The sequence below is a fragment of the Sciurus carolinensis genome, chromosome 1 (assembly GCF_902686445.1).
Source record: "Sciurus carolinensis chromosome 1, mSciCar1.2, whole genome shotgun sequence".
NCBI classification, from domain to species: domain Eukaryota; kingdom Metazoa; phylum Chordata; class Mammalia; order Rodentia; family Sciuridae; genus Sciurus; species Sciurus carolinensis.
The window spans coordinates 188,695,574-188,712,643 of record NC_062213.1 but is presented as its reverse complement, the minus strand read 5'-3'; the positions used below and the strand labels follow the sequence as shown (position 1 = coordinate 188,712,643).

The 17,070-nt window shown below is 39.0% G+C and overlaps 1 protein-coding gene and 1 non-coding gene across 4 annotated transcripts in view; one reads left to right on the top strand and one right to left on the bottom strand.

Moving 5' to 3' along the window:
- Gmeb1 (glucocorticoid modulatory element binding protein 1) overlaps positions 1 to 16,776 on the top strand; it is a 54,130-nt gene extending 37,354 nt beyond the window's left edge. For all 3 annotated transcript variants that reach the window (XM_047547708.1, XM_047547717.1, XM_047547697.1), the window contains 5 exons: positions 3,022 to 3,179; positions 5,573 to 5,704; positions 7,322 to 7,459; positions 11,615 to 11,737; positions 14,624 to 16,776. In XM_047547708.1, the coding sequence (XP_047403664.1) occupies positions 3,022 to 3,179; positions 5,573 to 5,704; positions 7,322 to 7,459; positions 11,615 to 11,737; positions 14,624 to 15,324 (1,252 nt within the window). In that variant the 3' untranslated portion in view covers positions 15,325 to 16,776. The remainder of the gene's footprint in view (positions 1 to 3,021; positions 3,180 to 5,572; positions 5,705 to 7,321; positions 7,460 to 11,614; positions 11,738 to 14,623) is intronic.
- Positions 12,109 to 12,211, bottom strand: LOC124968410 (U6 spliceosomal RNA). Its single transcript, XR_007105708.1, has one exon. It is a non-coding gene; the product is annotated as a U6 spliceosomal RNA (small nuclear RNA).
- Positions 16,777 to 17,070: the final 294 nt, after the last annotated feature.

Here is a 17,070-nt window from a genome sequence, read left to right as displayed (position 1 = left end):
AGTGTGACTTCAGCTGTGTTAAAACACATATAGAAAGCTCTGGAGCTAAGTGGTAGAGTGCTTGCCTGGCATGCACAAGGACCTGGATTCAGTCCCTAGACCTGCAAAAGAACAAAAGCAAAAGCAAAACAAACAAACAGAAAAACAAGCACATACATACATGTAAGTAAAATTTAGTGGCAGAAAATATGTGGAAGTACTGGGGAATGATATTGGCCAGGCACAGTGGCGTATGCCTGTTATCCCACCAACTCAGGAGGCTGAGGCAGGAGAATCACAAGCTCAAGTTCAGCTTCAGCAACTTAGCAAGTCCCTGTCTCCATAGAAATAAAAAGGACTGATGATGTTGCTCAGTTATAACATCGATCCGCAGTATGAAAAGAGAAAAAGAAAATCTGCTAAAAATGTTGATATTGTTTGTGGATTTAACCCAGGACTACTTTACCACTGAGCCACATCCCCAGCCACCCCCACTTTTTAATTTTTTGAGACCTGGTATTACTAAGGGCCTTGCTAAGTTACTGAAACTGGCTTTGAACTTGCAATCTTCCTGTGTGGCATTTTTTTTTTTTTTAAAGGCAGTTGTTTTCTTTGCAGTTTTCTATATAGCCCAAGGAAAATATTAATTTTTTTTTCCTTTGTATTGCTGGAGATTGAACCTAGGGTTTTGTCTGTGCTAGGCAACTGCTCTACCACAGAGCTACAACCCCAGTCCAAATATTTTCTTCATATGTTTTTTTTTTAATTTTTTTGTAGATGGACATGATACCTTTATTTTATTTATTTATTTTTATGTGGTGCTGAGGATCAAACCCAGGGCCTCACACATGCTAGGCAAGCGCTCTGCCATTGAACCACAACCCCAGTCCTTCATATGTTATTTTTATATTCAGAAATACATAATCATTAAAAAAAAATCATTCCAGGGATAAGCCAAACTCAGAAGATCAAGGGTCATAAGTTTTCTTTCATATGTGGAGGCTAAAGAGGAAAAAGGAGAAGAAAGGTTCTGGGCAGGGATCTCATAAAAATCAAAGAGAGATCAGTAGAGGAAAGGATTCAGGGAATGGAAGACGGAAAGGAAGGGATGAAATACTGAGAAGTAATATTGGCCAAATTGTTATATTGTGTATATGTATGTATTGTGTGTATTGTTACATATATGTAACAATAAATCCTACCATTATGTAAAACTATAATGCACTAATAAAAAATATATGGAAAGAAAAAAAATACTCATTCCAGGGGCTGGGGATGTAGCTCACCAGTAGAGCACGTGCTTATCATGTGCAAGGCCCTGTATGTAATCATAGTTGAGTGATTTAGGGAGGAATCTCTTTACCTTTCATTTTTGTTGTTCCTAGCCTGTTTTGTCTGCCTATAAAGATAGTATCTGCCAAACTTCCCCAAATCTGAAAGGGAATCAGATTGTTTAAACACTGTTTATTGATATGTCTCTGAGGCCTAACTTTTTTTATATGAAGTGCAGACTGAACTTGTACTTGTCTCTGTTTGTACAGAAAGATGATGGACTCTGGACAAAATGCTTTTTTCTTTGTTTTTGTTTTTGTTTTTTAGTTTTTTGTGGTGGTTGCCAGCACCACAAAAGGGAAAAAAAAATCATTAGTGAAAGCCAAGTGAGGCCAGGTGTGTGTTTATGCCTATAGCCGCAGTGACTCAGAAGGCTGAGGCAAGAGAATTGCAAGTTCAAGGCCAGCCTTAGCAATTTAGTGAGCCCCTAAGCAACTTCCAAAGACCCTGTCTCAAAAAAAAAAAAGTGCCAGGTGTGGTGGCACATGCCTGTAATCCTAGCGGCTAAGGAAGCGGAGGCAAGAAGATAGCAAGTTCAAAGCCAGCCTCAGCAACTTAGTGAGGCCCTAAGCAACTTAGTGAGACCCTGTCTCAAAAATAAAAAAATAAATAAAAATGGCTGTAGGGACCTGGGGTTGTGGCTCAGTGGTAGGGCACTTGCCTAGCATGTGTGAGGCACTGGGTTCAATTCTCAGCACCACCTAAAAATAAATAATAAAACAAAGGTATTATGTCCATCTATAACTAAAAATATTTAAAAAAAAAAAAAAGGGTTGGGTATGTGGATCAGTGGTTAAGTGTCCCTGGGTTCAATCCTGGTACAAAAAAAAAAAGAGAAGAAGAATTTAAGTTTTTTTTTAAAAAAGGTCTGGGGATGTAGCTCAGTGGTAAATGCCCCCTAGGTTTAATCCCCATTACCTCCCACCATACCCTCCACCACAAAAAAAAAAAAAAAAGAAGAGAAAGCCAAGTGACATTATACCATAGAGTTTACTATAATTAAAATACCCTGTGGTTTTGCTCATGGCCTATAATAACAATGTCTGTGGATCCAATTGTAAGGACATTTTCCAGAGGGTGTTTAGCATAATCAACTTTGCTCTGTATTTCTAGGAGAATTGTTATAATATTTTTTTTATTTGATTTTTTTTTTTTTTTTTTTTTTTTCTTTTCATGGTGCTGGGGATCAAACCCAGGGCTTCACACATTCTACCACTGAGCTGCATCCCCATTCTGTTCTACCCTTTTCCTTTTTTTAATGAACGAACGCTACTGAAATTTTATGTCTCTAAAAGTAGTAACAGATCTTTCTGGTCTAGGAATACTAATACATCAGAATCTTATCTCAAAATTCTGATATCCCTGAGGCATTTCTCAGTTGCGCTGGGATATGAACTAGTATTTTCCCTTTTCAGGTTTGGTTTCAATGACATTCTGTGACATTCTTAGTATATACCTGAGCTTAGTGATAACAAATAGAAGAGAGTATTCGAAATGAGTAAACTAAGAAGAAAAGTACCTGCAAATATGTGCTGGAGCAGTGAAAAATTTGTAGTCCCAATTAGAATTTTTGTGACCTAATGATTTCTAATACTATTAGGTTTCATTAATTATATAGTAGACTCAGCAGTGTGTCCCTGTTTGTCCCTGAGGCCCAGTTGTTTTTTAATGAAGTTCAGGCTGAACTGGTACTTATATCTCTTTCCACAGGAAAATGATGGACTCTGGACAGATTGATTTTTACCAGCATGATAAAGTTTGCTCCAATACCTGCAGAAGCACCAAATTTGATCTTCTGATCAGCAGTGCAAGAGCTCCAGTGCCAGGACAGCAGACAAGTGTGGTGCAGACACCCACTTCGGCCGATGGTAGGGGGTAGGAAACCACCTGAAAACCCGCTGTATTTTTCAGCAGCACTTTTCCCCCCATTTCTCCTTTGTGTTTCTTACTTTCAGTTCTTGAGATCATTGATGTGCTTTGTGGTAAGGTATGGTAATCTTGGGTGGGATTCTATGCCTTGGAAACAGATCTCTTTTTTTCCTCTAAATAATTCTTATTGGCCAGATCTTCTTCCTTGTTTCTTCTTAGAATGCATGGTAAGCATTAGAAGGATGGTTCAGTAGTTATAACACTTTCCAGTGGTCTCATGTTGGTGCTGCTTGGCATATCAACGTTGAAATTAGACTGTTCTGAAAATTCTTTGCAAGACAGCAGGGTAGATTAGCATGATGATTAGTTTTCAGCTGTTGAACTGAGATATATGAGTGTGTCATTGCCTGGGCTGGACTGTGAAGAACCTGCCATAAATCTCAGAAAGCTCTGCCTGGGTAGGCTCCAGATTACCCAATGGAGGCTTCCTCACAGATGAACAGGATGGGCACTTTTTGAACTTGGGTCTTAGGCTCCTCCTTACTGTCCAGGAAAGATATAACTATGTGATAAAGATTATTCAAAAGGATTCAATCAGCCCAACTGGAGACTTAACCACAGATGAATAAAATCTGTCTGAACTACTGTCATAAACTTATAAATATACCTGACAATAACCATAAGAATGCTCAAGGATCTAAAAGGTTATAGAAGTACTGTTTTTGAAAAATGACCTTTAACTTTTATTTTTGGCCAGCCCTAATATTCTATGAGTAACTACTGGGAAAGTAGAAGCCAGATCTCTTGGAACCTAAATCCCCTTCAGAAAAATATAAAATATCTAGCAGTTTGAATATTTGCACACATCTCTTTTGCTTGAAAAATAAAAAATGCTTTGAAATGATTACCTTTTTATTTGGTCAAACTCCTTTACTTCTTTATCCATATTAACATTATTCTTTTGTTTAATTATTGATATCCTTCAATGTATATAGTCCACATTTGGCTACATTGCTGGCTAGATCAGTTTGGTTTTTCTCATTGATATCCTTCAATGTATATAGTCCACATTTGGCTACATTGCTGGCTAGATCAGTTTGGTTTTTCTCCATTCGCTTTGTTTTAAAGATTCACACACGATTTATAGCAAGGGTTTGGTTTTTTTTGTTTTTTTTTTTTTTTTTTTTTTTGGTACTGGAGATTGAACCCAGGGTGCTTTACCACTGAGCTACATCCCCAGCCCTTTCTATTTTTTGAGACAGCGTCTCTCTTAAGTTGCTTAGGGCCTCACTTAATTGCTAAGACTGGCCTCAGATTTGGCAGTCTTGCCTCAACTTTTCAAATCACTGGGATTACAGGCATGCACCACTACACCCAATTGGTCTCTTATCTGATTTCTTGGGTCTCCATTTCTCTTGCCTTTCATGAACTGATAGATAAGCAATAATAACTTCAGATATTCTAGATGCTTAGTATCCAATGTCTTTGTAGGCAAAGCTCCTTACTTTTACATAATTTAAGGTTCTTCTCACCCAGTTAAGTCTCAAGTAGGCAGCCTGGCAATCATACTTACATTCAGTCTCTTTAAAAAGGAGATTGCCTTTTTATGATTTTTTATTTTATTGATTATTATTATTATTATTATTATACCAAGGATTGAACTCAGGAGCGCTTAAGCACTGAGTCACATCCCCAGCCCTTTTTTATATTTTATTTAAAGACAAAGTCTCATTAAGTGACTTAGAATCTTGCTAAGTTGGTGAGGCTGGCTTTGAACTTTTGGTCCTCCTGCCTCAGCCTCCTGAGCCACTGGGAGGTGTACACAACTGTACCTGGTTTCCTTTTGTGATTTTATAAGTTATCTGCCCCCCCCCAACCCCCAATCTTTGTTTTATCTTTTTTTCTGTGCTGGGGAGTAGATCTAGAGCTTCACACAAGCTAGGCAAGCACTGTACCATTGAGCTACATTCCTAGCAATCTTTCCCTTTGTATTCAGAGTAAGAAAGCATTTCTTTTGCAAGGCAGGTTTTCTTTAGAAAAGCCAGTACTCATCCTAGCTTGCCTAGGAGTCCAGTTCTTAAAGCATGGACTTACAGGCAGGAAGTGAGCATGTTATTTTTTTATTTTTTGGTACCAGGCGTTGAACCCTGGGGCGTTTAACCACTAAGCCACCTCCCCAGCCCTTTTTATTTATTTTGAGACAGGGTCTCACTTAGTCACTGAGGGCCTTGCTAAGTTGCTGAGGCTGACTTTGAACTTGCTATTATAGGTGTATGCACCTGGCAAGGCAAGCATATTAAAATAACAAGGGCTGTGTGTCTGTGTAAGATAGAAGGTAGCTATAACTTTTGCGTAAAATTCACTGGCCTCACATCTAATGGACTCCTTTTAGGTAGCATCACACAGATTGCCATCTCTGAAGAGAGCATGGAAGAGGCAGGACTGGAATGGAACTCGGCTCTCACTGCTGCTGTCACCATGGCCACAGAGGAGGGTGTGAAAAAAGACTCTGAGGAAATTTCAGGTACTTTTCCGTGCAACTAAATGATCTTGTAGGGGTTTTTGTTTGTTTGTTTGTTTGCTACTAGGAATTGAACCCAGGGGAACTTAACCACTGAGCTACACTCCAGCCCCTTTTATTTTTTATTTTGAGACTGGGTTGCTCAGTTGCTTAGGACTTCACTAAGTTACTGAGACTGGCTTTGAACTTGCGATCCTCCTACCTCAGCCTCCCAAGTTGCTGGGATCAGAGGCGTGCGCCAAATTGCGCCTTGCATCCTGTAGGTTTTTATGACCCTGACCATCACTATGATTATGGACAAAGAAGGCCTCTTAATATGACTGCTAACCATAGTGAAACATTGTACTTTAATCCATGCAGTTGCCCTGCACACATGAAGATTTGAAAAGGTTCAGCAGCTTGCCTAAGACCACCCACAAAACCAATAGGTGTCAAAGCTGAATTCAGAGGTTTGAATCTGTGGTCTATGCTTTCCCTCCTATCAGATTGCCGAAACTTTGGCACAGTTTTTAGATAAACCAAGCTTCAAGATGTCCAAAGGAAGCTGGGTGTGGTGGTGCATGCCTGTAATCCCAGCAGCTCGGGAGGCTGAGGCAGGAGGATCAAGAGTTCAAAACCAGCCTCAACAACTTAGCGAGGCCCTAAGAAACTCAGTGAGATGCTCTCTCCAAAAAAAAAAAAAAAAAAAAAAAAAAGGCTGTGGGGGCTAGGTATGTTGCTCAATGGTTAAGCACCCATGGGTTCAATCCTCAGTATCAAAAAAAAAAAATGTCCAAAGGATAATATAGGTAGCAGGTGGTATGGAGGATGGGGATTAATGATTTACTTAGAGGGGATCAGAGAGGCTCAATATCATTCTTCATTTATTAATTCATCTAATAAATATTTATTATTGCCTATTTTTAATTGGTACTGTTGCAACATGCTAGGTGCAGAAATAAAAAGACATAGCAACCTCCCTCAGGGAGCTTATTGTGCTACCTATCCAACTGTTTTGTTTTCTTAAGTATTAAAGATTAGGGAGAGTATATCTTTTAATTAATATTTAGTTTAATATCTTTATTATCTTAACTTTTATAATATTAAATATTACCTAACAAAATTACATTCAAATATAACATAATATTCAATATTAAATATTTAATGTTTAATATTTAGCTTAATACCTTTATTGAAGAAAATATCTTTTTATTAATTTTTTCTTTTTTATTTATTTATTTATTTATTTAATTTTTGGTGGTGCTGGGAATCCAACCCAGGGCCTTATACATGGGAGGCAAGCACTGTCCCAACTCAGCTGTAACCCTAACCTCTTGTTTTTAATTTTTTAATTAATTTATTTAAATATCTGTTTTTATAGACAGCCAAAGCAAAACGAGGGTATGACAAATTGAGGCAAACTCCTAAGTGACTGAAGGGGCCAAATAATTAAGTGCCAAATAATTAAGTAAAAACTCAAGAAGGCAGCTAGTGTTCCCAAAGTTCTTTCCCTTTTTCTAGTAATGGCCTAATAAGAAATCCTTTTGAATTGAAATAATTTTGAATTAAACGTTGTAGAGATGTGCCTGCATGCCTAGGTGACATTCTTCGTTTACCCTCTATCTTATCCTCTTGTGCCAGAGGACACATTGATGTTCTGGAAAGGAATAGCTGATGTGGGCCTGATGGAAGAGGTGGTCTGCAACATACAGAAGGAAATAGAGGAGCTACTCAGGGGAGTTCAGCAGCGGCTCATCCAGGCTCCCTTCCAGGTCACAGGTAAGTGCACTGATCCTAACAACAGTGGTCATTTATCAAATACTCACAACTGGAGGCAGATCCTGTTAGCTTCACAGCAACTCTGAGGTATAAATATCATTATCTATCTCTACTTTATAGATAAGGACACTAACGCTCATAAAAGTTAAGTCACTTGTTTAAACTTCATAACTGGGTTTTAAACTCAGGTCTAGCTATGTTTTTTCCACATGTAGTTTTTCCTCTATAAATAGTGCTAAAAAGAAGTACTTTATCCCTCCCCCTGCCCCATGTTCACTCTTTCGCTCACACACTCTTTCTCTAGTATATATGATTGTCTGGACTCGTGGCTCAGTGGTAGAGCTTTTGCCTAGCATGTGTGAGGCACTGGTTGATTCTCAGCACCGCATATAAATAAATAAGATAAAGTTCATTGACAACTAAAAAATATTTTTAGAAAAAGGACAAAAAATTAAAATTATAATATATATATACACACATATATATATGAATGTGTGTGTGTCTGAAAATTAGAGAAATTCATATGGTTTTAGATTATTATTATTATTATTATTATTATATTACTGTTGGTGCTCGGTATTGAACAAGAGGCACTTTACCACTGAGCTACATCCCCAATCCTTTTTATTTTTTATTTTGAGACAGGATCTCACAAAGTTGCTTAGGGCCTCACTTAGTTGTGCAGGCTGGCTTGGAACCTGCGATCTTCCTGCCTCAGTCTCTGGAGCTGCTGGCATTATAGCCATGTGCCATGGCTCACTAAGTTCCTGTTTGCCCTAGAAGTAGTCAGTACAGGGCTGGGGAGATAGCTTAGCTGGTAGAGAGTGCTTGCCTTGTAAGTACAAGGCCCTGAGTTTGATCCCCAGTACCAAAAAAAAAAAAAAGTAGTCAGTACAAATCGTCGGATTTATATATATGTGTGTATATATATATATATATATATATATATATATATATATACTTATATATGTGTGTGTGTGTGTGTATTTTTTTTTTTTTTTTTTTTTGCTGTACCAGGGATCGAACTCAGGGCCTTGTGTTTGCGAGGCAAGCATTCTACCAGCTGAACTATCTCCCCAGCCCCAGATTTATATTTTTAAAAGATCAGTCTGGTTGCTCTGTGGAGAACTTATGGGTCGTAAGTAGAAATAAGAAGATGAATTGGGAGATTTCAAAAGATTAGTCCAAGCGAAAAACAAAGCTGAGGACTGGGGCTATACCTCAGTGGTAGAGTGTTTGCCTAGCATGCACAAGGCCCTGGGTTCAATCCCCAGCACCAGAAAATAAAAAGAAGAGAAAGGTGAATAAAGTAATTCTGTGGATTCAATGCAATCTCAATAAAATTCCAGTGGAATTAAAAAAAAAAAAATGAAACCAGGCATGGTGGCACACATCTGTAATCCTGGCTACTCAGGAGGCTGAGGCAGGAGGATCCCAAGTTCTAGGCCAGCCTTGGCAATTTAGGGAGACACTCTCAAAATTTTAAAATTTTGGGGCTGGGGCTATGGCTCAGTAGTAGAGCACTTGGCTGGCATGTGCAAGGCCCAGGGTTCATCCCCAACTCTGCACACAAACATTTATTTATTTTAATTAATTAATTTTTAAATTTTGTGCCGGGGTCCAGCCCTAGCAGGAGTCGGCAGATTGGCGTCCAATGTGGGGCTATATTAGAATTATTCCAAACTCCCTTTAAATGAGTTTGTACTTGCTGCCATGAGGTTTCTTTCTCATCATGTTTTAAAGGAGTAACACAAATCCACTTATAATTAGCTTGACATCTAGTAGTCATTTGAGTTTTTATATTTTGAACTTGATTGCCAATATAAAGAATAGCTTTCTCTAAAGCATTGATGTGTGTTTCTAATTTTTTGTCTATCTTTTCCTAAATTGCTAAAGTTAATCTTTTTTTTAACACCACAGGTAACATTACAAATGATGGCTGATGTACTATCAAAAGAACAGTATAGTTTTTTGGAAACGAGGAATTAAAACAATTAGTTAATATGTAATGATCACATTGTATAGAATTGTACCTGTTGGGCCTTAATTCTTAGTTACCTTGCTATTAGTGATGACACAAAGCAATTTTTTAAGGAGTTAGCATTTTAACTTTGTAAATTAATCAGATGTCTTTAACAACCACGTTTGAGTAATCCCATACATGTCAAATCTAATTCACTCGTCTTATTGTAAAGAAAAAAAAAAAGATATCAGACAAGTGCATTAACAGTATTTGCCGTCTCTTTCCTGTTGAAGAAAAGTCTTAGAAACAATTGATATTAGACATTTATAAACATCAACATTTTATTAGGTTGACCACCTAGAGATTTGAGTTATTTTTAAAGACATTTTACTTTTATTAGTTTACTCAATTTAAATTGAACCTTTTTAAATCACGTGAATTAAAAGTATTTTCCTCAGTCTCCTTCCACTGAGGATCCCCAACCCCTGCTAGGGCTGGACCCCAGCAATTTTGGTACCAGGGATTGAACCCAGTGGTGCTTAATCACTGAGCCATAATCCCAGACCTTTTTTATATTTTATTTAGAGACAGGGTCTTGCTGAGTTGCTTAAGTACTTTGCTAAATTGCTGAGGCTGACTTTGAACTTGTGATCTTTCTGCCTTAGCTTTCTGAACCAGTGGGATTACAGGTATGCACCAGCATGCCCAAGCTATCAACTTTTTAACACCTGCAGTACTAGGGATTGAACACAGGGCCATACATATGAGCTATGTTTCCAGCCCATTTTATTTTTTTGTTTTGAGTCAGAGTCTCACTAAGTTGCCTGGGCTGGCCTTGGACTTGTGATACTCCTACCTCAACCTCCTTCAATCCCTCCTAGCTGGGATTGCAGGCATATATTACCACACCCAGCTATTGACAAAATTTTGAAGAACTTTGGTAACCACGTGGGTGCAGTGACTCAGAAGGTTGAGGCAGGGGGATTGCAAGTTTGATGCCAGCCTCAGCATCTTAGGGAGATCCTATCTCAAAATAAAAAGGACTGGGGATGTATCTCAATGGTAAAATATCTGTGGGTTCAATTCCCAGTTATAAAAAAAAGTTTTCTTAATGGGAACAGAGATAATACTTTGTGTGTGTGTGTGTGTGTGTGTGTGTGTGTGTGTGTGTGTGTGGTGCTGGGGAACGAACCCAAGGCCTCAAGCATGCCAGAGCATTCCAAGCAAGCACTCCATCACAGAACCGTATCCCTAGCCCCAGAGGTAATACTATTAATAACATTGCATACCTGCCAGGTACAGTGGTACATAACTAATCCCAGGCATACCAGTCCTCATATGTGATACTTTAAATATATTTCTAATTCTCATATCTATTTTACAGAATAAGTATTATCAGTTCTATTTGTTTCAAATAGGAAATCTGAGAGGGTAAAATGGCCTACATTTGGTCACACCAATAATAGCAAAACCAGAACCGGTGTTCAGCATGGGTGAAGTCCCAGTACCAAAAGAACAACCATAAAACTAGCAAAACTAGTTTTTAAACTTAGGTCTTATCTAGTCTAGTCACAATGTTTTCTTTCTTTCTGTTTTTTTGGTACCAGGGGCACTTAACCACTGAGTCACATCCCCAGACCTTTTGTGTGTGTGTGTATGTGTGTGTGTATATATATATATATATGTGTGGTTTTTTTTTTTGTTTGTTTGTTTTTGCGGTGCTGAGGATCGAACCCATGGCCTTGTGCTTGCAAGGCAAGTACTCTACCGACTGAGCTATCTCCCCAGCCCTTATATTGTATTTTGAAACAGGACTCTCTAAGTTGCTATGACTGGGTTTGAATTTGCAGTTCTCCTGCCTCAGCCCCGCAAGCCACTGGAATTACGGGCATGCGCCACCAGGCCAGGCAAGCCACCATGTTTTCTATACCAAAGGTCAAAACGTATAACCAGAAGGAGGATATTTTTTTCCAATTTATTTATTTATTTATTTATTTATTTATATGGAAAGACATAAATGTAACAAGTAAAACACGGCTATACACGTGATAAATCTTTGTATTAAAAATTATTAAAATGCAGTGAGGAAAATTCCATAATTTCTGAATTGTTTCATATTTATAAATAGCACAACAGGTAGCTGGCAGAACATTTGTTTTTTACTCTACAGGCATGTATTTTGTTTTGAATAGATGCTGCTGTTCTCAACAATGTGGCACATACCTTTGGCCTAATGGACACAGTCAAGAAGGTTTTGGACAACAGAAGGAACCAAGTAGAGCAAGGGGAAGAGCAGTTTCTCTATACTCTGACAGGTGTGTATAACTTATTTCTCTCCTTAGGACATATACTAATGTCCTTGAGTCTTGCCATTTCCTTGTTAATGTTTGTTGAGACTGACTTTTTAAGAAAAAAATGTTTATATAATATCAGATTTTGCTTTTTGAAAAACAAACCAAAAAAATCTGCCTCAGGTAAGGTGGATTGGTGGGAAACAAAAAAAGCTCACAGGAAAAAAGAAAGAAGCCAACATCATGATCCCTTTTTATTTTTTGGAGGAATAAGATGTCTGCTAGATTGCTTCATAATCAAATAATGTTGATGACAGAAGACACAAATTAATCTTTGTCATTTTTACATTATCTTTTTTTTAAACAAACTGTATTTATAAAAATAAAATTCCATGTAAAATATGGGATGCCTCACAAAGTTACATGTGATCCTTGTACAGGGGCCATGCTAATCTCTGTATCAATCCAGTTTTAATATATGTGTTGCTGAAGTGACATTATTGGTACTGCTTCTTTTGGTAGATATAAATTTTGCACCATCTCCATTATTTATGATAGTCAAAAATTATAAACACCTAGATAATTTAACTCTTTTTACAATCAAATACTTTGTAATTATCTCTAAATTAGATTTTTTTTTTTTTTCTTTTGTGGTACTAGGGCTCAAAATATTTTAATAGTCTTTTCTGTTTTTTATTTTGAGATAAGGTCTCACTAAGTTGCTTAGGCCTCACTAAGTCGCCCAGGCTATTCTTGAACTTGCAATTTTCTTGCCTCAGCCTCCAGAGTTGCTGGGATTACAAGTGTGTGCCACCAAACCCAGATCTAGTTTTTACTTTAACCTCAGTTCACTGGGTTTTGGTCGCCTGAGGATGCTAGGATGATCATTCTCCCTCTTGACTCTGGATAGATAATTGAGAGGATAAATGATCTGACAGAAAAGCCTGGAGTAGAACTCTGTCATTTTACTACTAGCCTGGTATTTTATTTTATTTTTTTTTTTTATTTGTCCTAATTAGTTACACATGACCGTAGTATGCATTTTGACACATCATACATAAATGGAGTATGCTTTCTCATTTGTCTTGTTGTACATGATGTAGAGTTACACAGGTCATGTAATCATATCTGCACATAGGGTAATCATGTCCAATTCCTTCTACCCCCATGCCCTCTTCCCTCCATTCACTCCCCTCTGTCTAGTCCAAATACCTCCATTCCGCTCCCCCATTATGAATTAGCATCCCCATATCAGAGAAAACATTTGGCCTTTGGTTCTTTGGGATTTAGCCTGGTATTTCCTCTTACCTTGAAAGTTTAAACTATCAGCAGAATGGTTTTTGTTAGAAATGTGAGCTTTTGCTGGACATGGTAGTGCACACCTGTAATCCCAGCAACTTGGGATGCTGAGGCAGAAGGATAAAACTGTTAAGACTTCTTTCAGTTCTGAAATTAGGGAGTTCCTTGTAACTCACTTTAGATGTCTCTGGATTCATAGTAGACTGTCAGTTTGGGTCACCAGCAAAGGAGTTTTCTAATCAAACAAGTTTTTCATCAAGGTAATTTTGCCTTGAAGGACAGTTTAAGAACCATTGTGTTTTCAGAATAGCCATTGTAGCTCCTTTATAGATGCATGGCAATTCCAAAGGTACTGTACAGATACTCCTTATTTCTTCTATAGACCCAGGCAGGAACATTTAAACCAGAAGACCAACTGGATGATCTCAGAGAAGTAGAGAATTAAAATAGTGGTTGCCAGAGTCTGGGAAGGGCATGGGGGAAGGAGAAAGGATGGTTAGTGGGTGCAGGGGTGCACTAGGATAGGAAAAATAACTTACAATGTTCTGTGGCACAGTAGGGTACTATGGTTGAAATTCATTCATTGAAATTTCAAAATAATGAAGAGAGAAAGGATTTTTCTTTTCTTTTTTTGGTACTGGGAATTAAATACAGGGGAAACCACTGAGCTATATATTCCCAGCCTTTTTAATTTTTATTTAGAGACAGGGTCTCACTAAGATGCTTAGGACCTCACTAAGTTGCTTAGGACCTCACTAAGTTGCTGAGACTGGCTTTGAAGTAATCCTCCTGCCTCAGCCTTCTGAGCTGCTGGGATTATAGGCATGTACCACCATGCCCAGCTGAAGAAAGGATTTTGAATATTTCCAACACAAAGAAATGATATCTCTCTAAGATGGTGGTTATGAATCTGATTATTTCACATTGTATACATGTATTGAAATACCAACAGGACCCCATAAATATGTACAGTTACTATATATCAAAAATATAGATAGAGACTGGAGATAGAGGTCAGTGTTAGAGCATGTGCTTAGCATGCTTAAAGCCTTGGGTTTATATTATTGGCACTGGGCATTGAACCCAGGGGTGCTTTACCCTTGAGCTCGGCCCAGTCCTTTTTATTTTTTACTTTTGAGATAGGGTCTTACTAAATTGCCCAGGCTGGCCTCAAACTTGCAATCTTCCTGTCTTAGCCTTCCAAGTTGCTGGACTCACAGGTATGTATCACCATGCTCAGCTGAAACCTTGGGTTTAAAACTTGTTCTTCGGAAAAGAAGAGAAAAAAAGACCAGCTGGAGGCTTCTTTGGTTTGCATTTTGGTGATAGGTGACAAAATGCTAGAGGAGCTTTTAGAATTGCAAGTAGGATCACAGCTTGAAAAGATTCTGAACTGTTACCTTACCTGTAATTACACAATGAAATGTAATTACTGGAGGGATTTTAAAAATCATCCAGTCTAGTCATTTTGAAAACAGTGGAGTCACTTGTCTGAGGCTACATCGTGTATAAACCAGGACAGGATCCTGTCTCCTGATTCTCAGTTTAATGTTCCCAAGATTATACTTCCCACCACACAGTTTTGTTTGTTTGTTTGCTTTAACCCCATAGACTTGGAACGCCAGTTGGAAGAGCAAAAGAAGCAAGCCCAGGATCATAGGCTGAAATCCCAGACCGTTCAAAATGTGGTACTGATGCCTGTGAGCACTCCAAAGCCTCCAAAAAGACCCCGGCTCCAGCGGCCAGCCTCCACCACCGTCCTGAGCCCTTCTCCTCCTGTCCAGCAGCCTCAATTCACAGTCATCTCACCCATCACCATCACCCCAGTGGGTCAGTCCTTTTCCATGGGTAATATTCCAGTGGCCACTCTCAGCCAGGGCTCTAGTCCTGTGACTGTCCACACACTGCCTTCTGGCCCTCAACTCTTCCGATATGCCACAGTGGTCTCCTCTGCGAAGAGCAGCTCACCAGAAACAGTGACCATCCACCCTTCATCTAGCTTGGCACTGCTAAGCTCTACCACCATGCAGGATGGGAGTACCCTGGGCAACATGACCACCATGGTGAGCCCTGTGGAGCTGGTGGCCATGGAGTCTGGCCTGACCTCGGCACTCCAGGCTGTTGAAAGCACCGCAGAGGATGGGCAGACCATCATTGAAATTGACCCAGCCCCAGACCCTGAGGCTGAAGACACTGAGGGCAAAGCAGTCATCTTGGAGACAGAGTTGAGGACTGAGGAGAAAGTGGTGGCTGAGATGGAAGAACACCAGCACCAAGTCCACAATGTGGAGATTGTGGTTTTAGAGGATTGACTGGGGATCTCGGGGCCAGGAGATATGTTTTGGTTTGGAATTTTAATTATTTGTTTATTTTTATCATTGTCCCACTCATTTCCACATAGGATCCTTTTTTTTTTTTTTTTTTTAAAGAACAAAATTTCATTGTTGTAACTGAAAATGTTGGGTTCCTCCCACTCCCTCATTGAAAAATGGACAAAACAAACTGTCCTTCCACAAGTTGAGAGTAGGTCATTCAATGTCTTAATCATCTTACCCCATGAAAGTTATTTTTTTAGGGGAGGCATCAAAATAACCAGAAACCCTTTCCAGACTAGTCTTTCTGTGTACGCATGTTGTTTTATTCTTGTAAAGATGATTGAACAAACTCTGGAACACAGATCTGACACGGGAAGGCAACCCATTCACATGTGGATGCAGAAGTATACTTTGTTTTGTATCCTGGAAAGGATTCTCAGAGGGCAGTGCAACACTCTGAAACAAAAATAAGTTGAACTCTGCTTGGAGGGGAAGGTAGCATGCCAGCCACAGCTTAAAAAGGGAAATGCTTTGACAAGGATGGGGCAAGGGAATTATCTGACCTACAACTCATGTCCTTTGAGATCTCTAAGAGTTGCGACTAGGGGTGCCACTTTGAGAAGAGGCCAGCAATAAGTGGAAACATACATCTCTACAGAGTAAATGGCAACAGTGGCCTGTGGCTTTGCAGAAATAGAAAATCAAGGGATGCTGCGCAGCTGTGCTTTAAGGTTCAAGGTGATAGCTTCCTTGCTCCCAACTTTGTAGAAGCACTTACCCTTCTAACTTAGGATCAGTTCTTTCTTTTGCAAAATGTGTGATGTGGTGTAAATTGCTCTGGTCCTTAGACTGTGGCAGTCTGTGGGTGGGGCTCCAAGGCCATCATTTTTATTGCATGACTCCAGGAACAGGGGGAGTTCCTCATTCAGACCAGCTGCCATTTTGGGTGGGGCCTTCCCCCCACATCTTGGCTTTGGAACCAAAAGCAGCCACTCATTTGGTGCTTCCTCTTGTTCTCCCTTTTACCCCTCAATTCTTAATGGCATCTGTCTCCTGGATCCCACGCTCTTCAGCTCTTTGGCTGATTTGGAGAACAGTGACAGGTGCCTGCCTGCGTTCATCTCCTTTTAGATTCATTTGTACCACAGATGTTTCTGTGAGATATTGAGCTCATAAAAAAGCCTTAGGCTTGGCAGGGAAAACTGGTAACACCCCCAGCCTTTCCTGAGGCACCAACTAGATGTCTCCTTTTGAGTGAGCTGGACTCCCTGGGAAAGATACATTGTTTGTTACATTATATTATAGGAAATGTACCAGGAATGTCAATAATAATGTCTTGGGGGGTTATTTTTTTTTTTCCTAAACGTTGTTTGTATATTTAGAGCTGGGCCATTTTTCGTGCTGTGATTCCTTCTCTTTGACCCTCTTCAGTGTTTGGGACAAGAGAGGACCTGGTTTTTTGGTTTTTTTTTTTTTTTTTTTTTTATTTCTTTGATTGCATTGTTTACTGCACCAGGAAAATATAGGGAAATTGCAGGCAACTTAAAGGAAAAAATAGGTCAAAAAAGAAAGCACACACCTTAGGAGTGGGAGGATTTTTTTTTTTTTTTTTAATTAAAAGCAAATCTTTGACCTGTAGTTTCTTTCTTTCGTTCTTTCTTTTCTTTTCTTTTCTTTTTTAAGAAGGCTCTTCTCTGAAGCTGTGTTTCCCAACAGATGTTGGAAACTGTATCAAGCAAATGA